The 8,210-nt window shown below is 39.1% G+C and overlaps 1 protein-coding gene across 1 annotated transcript; it reads right to left on the reverse strand.

Moving 5' to 3' along the window:
* Window positions 1-648: 648 nt before the first annotated feature.
* LOC308301337 (poly(A) polymerase type 3-like) lies at window positions 649-7,971 on the reverse strand (the record flags this gene model as incomplete). The annotated part of the gene is given in 11 exon segments (XM_080745289.1): window positions 649-791; window positions 1,741-1,830; window positions 1,996-2,080; window positions 2,082-2,098; window positions 2,101-2,107; window positions 2,248-2,301; window positions 2,395-2,504; window positions 3,337-3,418; window positions 3,675-3,741; window positions 4,569-4,739; window positions 7,716-7,971. Coding segments are annotated over 11 exon segments (834 nt in total). The 5' UTR covers window positions 7,724-7,971.
* Between the last annotated feature and the right edge of the window lie 239 nt (window positions 7,972-8,210).

Consider the following 8,210-nt stretch of genomic DNA (forward strand, 5'->3'; position numbering starts at 1 on the left):
GTGATAACGGTCACTTGGAGTAACCTGAAACAACGACAAGGTTTCAAAGTTTGCATGCGAAAGACAAAAGATAAGTATCAGAAAAGATAGTCTTTAAAACAAATGCAGTATTGGATTTTGCAATGTTATATATTGTCAGAACCAGTTTGTTTGCACTCGTTTCTGTGCTAAAACAGTGACTTTGAGAGCCATTTCACAGTACAATGGAAGTCAATGAGGAGCTATTTTTGGATTACAGGTAGTCATTTCTAATCAAATGTGCAATGGAGCAATATATCTTGCCAATTGTACTAGTTCAATCAGCTAGCCAGTAATGAACAATTACTTTAATGTACTTGAAGTGTGCAGCTGTAATTATCTAGGAAAAGATGGAATATATCTCAATTCAGGTACAGTTCAGTTTCTTATTACCCTGGGGTCCCAAACTGGAAGGTGAGGTTGCAGTCCTCTGGTTGCTTTAACAGAACAGGGTTTGGCCATTCCCTGCAACACAGAAAGCAGGTCAACTTTCTCAGTGTTCACCTACACACATTTATCTTCATTTTGTCGTTACCGAAACTAACCATTTACAATGATGTGTCACAGGACAGCTAAGTGAGCTAGAACAGAGTCCTTTATAATGTTGTACTCCAATGCTAGCAGGGAAACTTACCACTTTGAAAAGACCAGGAAGAACTTGTGCACCAGGGTCGACGCCACAGCATTGGGGTAGAGCTGGCAAGTCCTGGCTACCAGCATGGCCCATGACACGCCACCCAGGAAGCCCAGGATGTTGGAGTAAATGTTATGGCCTGGACAGGAGGAAAAGGAAACACCAGACTTGTGGATAGGTGATCTAATGGTAGGGCTGTCACGATATGACATTTTACATGACGATTAATTGTCACTCAAATAATTGGCGATTAACGATTTAATTGTGTTTTTTGTCGTTGATAATTACATTTCTGTTTGGCTTTTAGGCTTTGAAGTTGTACATGGTAGATATGACACACAACCTAAATATACAAAGAAATTACTGACATATTTGACAACTTACTACTTAAAAAATAACTTTGATAGTGGAAATAGCCGATCTACAAGCTCACAACGAGTCGCGATGCGACGCGTTGTGAGCTTGTAGATCTGCTATTTCCACTATTTCGGAAATTTTTCAACAGTCACGATTATGACGATTATGACAAAATAATTGCGATAATGTCAAATAATCACGATTAGACGATTATGTAATAATTGTGACAGCCCTATCTAATGGCACTTAAAAAAGGTATGGAATCCAATAAGTTATAAGCCAATAACTGCAAATTATAAAGGGTTTGAATGTTGACTACACCTACAACATTTTAGAATGTTTACTATTTTTTTTTACAATGTCATGCTTGGAAACAACATAGGCACAACAATAGAAATAGGGGATTCCCTCGTCTGCAATGCATGCCAGACAACAACAAAAATAGCCATGCCATCGACAAAACCGGCAAGGCTTTTGTTTACCTGCTGGAAAAACAAATGTGACTGGGCTGTGGTTGCCAAGTACGCTATGTAGGCAAACCAAACAAAGTCACCACGGCAACATGACCCACTGTTTACTTGGTTAAAAAAAATGCAATGACAGGCAAGTTTCTTTTTGCTCCAACTAATCCTGTAGCGAGTGAAGACCAACACAGGTCATCCTTCCAAAGAGAGGAAAGCATGCTCTGTATGAACACCATTTAGCCTACTTTATGAACAGATTCAACTAACGTTTAGCCCACAGTTTGATGTTCTCAGAGTGAGCCTGAAGTTTCTCTATATTGGGCACCATGTGAAGAATCTCATCTGTAACTCTGCAGCCTATGAAAATAAAGAAACAAAACATCTTTCAGTTTCATGCTTAAGAACGAAAATAGGACAATAAAAGTACAAACTAACTTTCCTTCTCTTGCATAACAATATCACCAATTGCTAAATACTTCATATCTCAGTTCAATAGTTTTTGTACTTGTTGGCAGCATTTACCATTGAGACTTCTAATACACCTGATGTCCAGGTTCTTCAGTAGTCCATCATCTCTGAGATCCAGATTCTCTGGAATGGTTTGCAAAAGCTAACCGGGCAAACATATGTCAATCTATAAAAACAAGGTACAGAAGTCTTTCAAAACAGAAATTAGGAACAAAAGCCTATTGATATATTTCCACAAGAAACTCCAAGACAAAGAAACAAATAGCTTTTCAGAGTTCACTGAATTCTCTCCTTTTCAAAACATACCTCAATTCCATCAAATGATAGCTTGATGACGGGGACAAAAGCCTCCTCTACAGCCTAGGGGGGGAAATATAATGTCAGTCGATCTATAACACCAAACAAGGAAAGCCTTTTGGACTGGGACGCCAAAGAGTAAATTACGCTACACACCCGTAGGTCCTTCACCTCCTCTTGTTCTTTCAGCTTCTCATAAAAAGACGTGAAGAAGTCAGGTCTCTCTACATGTCGAGGTGCTACACAGAGGGCATCAATATCAGCACCTGCCAGAAGATACAGGAAGGACAGAGATGCAGTACTGTGAACATAATGTAGATATAGAAATAAAACTTCTCAAACACCACCAACACAACCGACAACTAAAAGAGTCATGCGTGCTGCTAAGGCGGACATTTTTCCCATGTTGATATTTGACAATATTTTCAGCTTTCCTAAACATGTAACCACAATGACAAGGCTCAAGGTCACTTTTTTCTGTTCTTTTGTTGGAACCAGTGCGACTTGCAAATATGCCAGCTTTTTCCTTGTGTTGTTCTTGTGCGTATCATAAACGAGAAAGTGCATTTTTCGCCCAGTGGAACCCAGTTCCATTACTGCATTCAGGGGTTGACACTGAGGTCTCAAAGCACTTGCCCGTCAGGCAAGTATAGGTTATGTTCTACTTGACCAAAGGTCATGTCCACTTGCATGAAAAGTAAATCGTCCATTACAAAATGATGTCAAACATTCATTTTAACACTTTTTTACTGTCTACTTGCATGCTTGAAGCTTCACATATTCAATTTCCACACCAGAATGAAGCGCTTGTAGAACATATTAAATCCAATCGATTACTGCTCTGAGTGGTGACAGTCACTTTGAAAAACAGCATGAGCGCAACTGCTACTTGTAAAAAGGTAGCATTGTTCTAATGAATAGCCAATAATATTTCCAGACTCAAACGCTGAAAGCAAGGCAAACAGGCAGTCGGGCAACCATTAGTGTCAACCCCTGTGCATGCATAGTTTTGATTCGTTAAAAACTGATTGAACAGTAAAAAAAAAGAAGAAAAGCAACACTTAACATATGGTCTGTTTCAGGCATAATAAGAATTACCTTTTGTGTGTACCCCTAAGCGATAGGATCCAAATGTGAAGATCTTGCCACCAACAGTTTCAACCATTGATGCAGGTAGGTTCTAAGGATAAAAAGACAATTTAAGTCATTTATAAATTATGTAAAAAAGATAGTACTTCTTACCATAAAATATTTACTGACCAAACGTCATACCAGATCAATATGTTCGGTTTCACTAAATTTACAATTGTTTCAATTTGTCATCTCAATATTTATTTTCCCAACCACATATTGCTCACTAAATTATGTATTTTTATATTGGTAAATTTTATATAATTCCCAGCACTATAAAGCAGAAAATGAATACCAACACCTACCTTTATTTCGCTGACCTCTTTAATCCATTCTTTAACCAGTGTATTTAATTTGCCCAAAACCAGAATTCTGTAAATAAAAAGTCAAGTACAGGTTAAGAATCTGTAGAGAATTTCTATCATACATTCATTAGTCAGTGTTGCCTTTTTCATCTGAAACACACAGGAGACTATTTGGGCATGGGTGTTTTTAGAGTTCCAGTTCATAATATGTCCCTTATTTCAGATTCGTTGAGTGACATAATTCTTGGGGAGCGAGTGTGGGCAGATCAGGTACCAAATGTGTTGACTTGAAATTTGACCTGGGTCAGTTCAGAAAGAAATCTACAAAACGCAAAACAAAGCAACAAAACCAAGCTGTTGGTAAACTGGGAAATGGGTGAACTCTTTGTACAACTAGAGCGGCTCATCTCCAGCAGTTGTGCCAGAGTGGAGCAAGCCGCCAGACGAACAGAGTTCACCTGGGGTTATGGTTGTAAGGGAGTATATACAGTGAGGACCTCTCATTGAAACCCACATTCTCTCAATTTACTCTCCAGACACAGGTTACACACCTTACCCTTTTGTTTAGTTTTGCACTTTTCATATAGCACAGCACATTCCATACATTGACATTCACACTCTGCATACATGACTGACTAGTGACTATTGACTATTGGCTTATTCACACCTCATTCCATTCATTTTGGTTATTACCTTATTTCATGAATTTTAGTCAAATACATTAAAATTAAATGTTTGAATCATGTGTGGAGTTCCATGTAACCCCTAGTCCATTCAGATTTATTACCATTTTATACTGAGAGCTGGTTAATCAAATGTTGTTTTGTATGTTGTTATGTACCCACATGCATGGATTACATCATTGGAAAAACACAAAAAAACAGTGCAACTAACCTGCGCTGCAGCTCAAGCTCCTCTTCAAACACCCCGTATGGCTTCAGGGTCTCTGTCAGTTTCTGGGTCAAGACCAGATCGAACTCCTTGGGCAGAGCCAAGCTAATGGGAGATGTGATCCCGAAGTGCTTGGGAGTCTGCTGGGCTGCAGGAGCCTGGCTGGTGATTGGACTGGAAAGGTTAAGAGTACAGTAAATTAAAAAGCAGAGAGGGGGGGGGAGACAGCAATTAAATAAGCAGAGCTTTCTCTACTGGTGGTGTGCAGAATTTATTTTAGTTGAATTGATGTTTGTCCCATTCAGAGTGCACCATGACATCTTATCATGCATTCAGAGTTTATTACACCCTCCATTTTTAGTAAAAAGGTGGGCAATTTTTAATTTTTAAACCCATTTTTTGTTAAAAAGGTTTAAGCTTTATGTAATGCATTCTGATAAATCATTGCTTTGGAGTGTTTGTTCAGGCTTCTCCAATTCCTCCAGAGAACCCATTTTTCAGCTTCAGTTTTATAGTGTCTCGGACGGTTCTAATTGTGTCTGCTCATTAAATGTTTTTTTGGTTTTTTGTTTAAGGATTTAAAGTTTGACTTGTTTATCCTGTATCCTATTTGAGTTCTCTCTCCTGATTGGATCAAATTAGTATCCTGACCGGAAAATGTATTTCTGTTCACTAAAGAGCTGGAGACAGGAAGACCCCTGTTACTGAACTGACACTTGTCAAGTCCCGCCCATTGTCCTGCCCCTCTTCACACCCATTGGTTGCTGTGTCTTGGTGGGACATTCAGTGGGACATTCCATCCACTGCCATGTTAATTCAGTTGCTTCATATTGTTATTCTGTGTGCTTTATTCTAATTTCAAACTTTGTTTGAGTCAATTGGAGCTGCTCAGTGGCAGCATAGTGAATCAGCATGCTTTTAAAAGTTTTTATTTCTCCAAAAATTATGTTTTAGCTAATTCAACATATAAAAGGCGGAACCAGGGCGGGACAAGGCAGATAGAGCCTGCTGGTTGGTCAGTCAGGGACCAACCAGGAGGCTAACAAAGGGAGGCCTATAATATAGGAATAGAGAAATAGAGATATTTAACACTTTATTTTTAACAAAATCACTGCAAGTGATATTTTGATATTCAAATATGACGTCACAAATGCATTTATTTATTCATTTATAAACCATTTCATTGCTAGAGTTCTCTCCCGCAATGTAACACCAGGCACTTGACAGTAATGAAAAATACCAGATTTTTGACTCGATGCCAAGTTGCCAACAGTGAGTCCGAGGGTGGCTTCAGGACATCCCACACCATGTTCTAACCTCGCGTCACCAGGCTTTTAGCCTTTTAGGATGTTAAAGTCACACACAATTATATAACATCTTATAGAGCCAGGTTGGGTTTTTATACGATTAATACCTTACAACAGTGGTTTTCAACCCTTTTCATGTCAAGATCATTTATTTATTCAGCATTTGAGCCACGGACCACCATTTGATGACATTTAGCCGCTCAGACTTAAAACTTTCGAATATTTTATTGTTGGATAACATTTTGTCAACCAATTCCATGCTGCATTGATGTGGGATAGGATAGGAGAGATAACAGGCAAACGTTGATCAAAATAAAATAAATACATTTGCATTCTCTAATTGTGTAGACTTCTTGTAAATTGAGTAATGCAGATGTTTAACAATAATTTAACTCTTTAGAGTGTAAAATTAAACATTCATTTTAAGCTCTCAAGAGTTACAGATCTATAAGGGTCCATTTGATTATCAACTCTCCATCATTTAGCTGGGGACCACCTGGAACCCTCTCAAGGACCACTGGTTGAAAACCACTGCCGTACAAAATTATGCACAGCACAGTTGCAATTCAAATTGCAATGCAAAGCCTGTGTGTATATGTATACCACCAGCAGCAGCAGCAAGCAATGCATAGCTGTCACCTAAGGACAGCACAGCAGCAGGCTATACAGTTACAACTGAACTGACATAACTTCAGTAACTTCAACATATATTCAGTGGTGTAAAGTAACTAAGGACATTTACTTGAGTACTGTACTCAAGTACAATTGAGATATTTGTACTTTACTTGAGTATTTCAATTTTTTTGTACTTTTACTTCCACTACATCTCAGAGGCAAATATTGTCCATTGTGATTTATTTGAAACTTTAGTTACTACCGGTAGTTAATTTGTAGAATTTGATTATGATTACAAAAGATACACTATAACCACTATATACATATATAGGCCTACCTATATACATTTTGGCCATTTGAAAAAAGCAGAGCTACTATTTTCAAAATATTTGTATACATCTGAAAACTTCTGCATAATAATGAGTACTTTTACTTTTGTTACTTTAAGTGCATTTTGATACCAATACTTTTCTACTTAATACAAGTACATTTTAAATTCCGGACTTTTGCTTGTAACAGAGTATTTCTACATTGCAATATTGATACTTTTACTCGAGTAAAGCATTTGAGTACTTTTTCCACCACTGTTTACATTTTATTATTAGCTTGTGGAGCTAACCTTACAGCTGGCCTGGCCAACACCTGACATGGTTGTCACTTGTCAGACAAGTGGGTCATAATGTCATAACAGGCCACGCAGGAGAGTGAATGGAGATTCTCTTCCCTCTGATTTGTTTTGGTTAAAATACTCTGTTAAGTGTTAGCAGCTACATTAGCCCAAGTTGGCTAAAAAAAATCATGGCATACAATGCTAACATAATATGTTAGAAGCGACACGCTCGATCCAAATGGCGTTTAATCGCTAGACAAACAAATTCCACACTTCAATTAAACTAAAAAGAAAGTGTTAAGAATTAATTAATTCTCTTATGAAATCAAGTCATTTTTTTTCTTCGAGCGACACGCTAGTATCAATTAGCCATGTTTTTAAGGCCTGACTGGCTGATGGAATATACTTCGTCGTACGACGGGGAGTAACGTGCCGAAAATAGCAGATCTAAAAGCTCACAACACGTCGCGGTAGCGACGTGTTGTGAGCTTTTAGATCTGCTATTTTCGGAGCGCGCGCTGCATCGCAGTACGTAGTCGTAGCGTCCCCTCCACACACACACACAAGTCACAACACAAACAACTCTGAAAAAAGCAGAACAAAAAAAAGGTTACTCACAAGGGCATGGCGGCAAATATCAACCGCTCCAGCAATAGTTTATCATTATCGTCCTCTGCCTCCTCCTCGCTCTCACCCACATGAGTTTTGTTTGCTTAGTTTTATTATTGTATTATTTTTTTCTTTTTTTTTTTACAACGACGGACTCGTCTCTATCCGTATGTAGGCGGCTGGGCTGGCATGGAGCGAGATTCGAACCTTTTGTTTTCCCACACACTGAACATGGCGCGCGGCGCGTAGCGAGCTCCAGCTCGGCCCTGTCTCTGTCCTCCGTTCCGCGGTCACGTGAGCGGCACGTCGTGGTGTTATGCCGGAATTGGTGACTTCTCGAATCTCGTTGACTCAGACAGGGCCGAGACGAGTGTCCCTCACTGCAGGGCCGGTTCTAGGATTCTGGTGGGCCTAAAGCAAGATTTTTGGGTCCCAAAACCAGGGCTGAAAGTAACACAGTCTGGCTCTGTGGTGCATTGGTTCTCATGGGGGACCCTAGGGGTC

This window comes from Nannobrachium achirus (genome assembly GCF_963921795.1).
Source record: "Nannobrachium achirus genome assembly, chromosome: 16".
Taxonomy (NCBI): Eukaryota; Metazoa; Chordata; class Actinopteri; order Myctophiformes; family Myctophidae; genus Nannobrachium; species Nannobrachium achirus.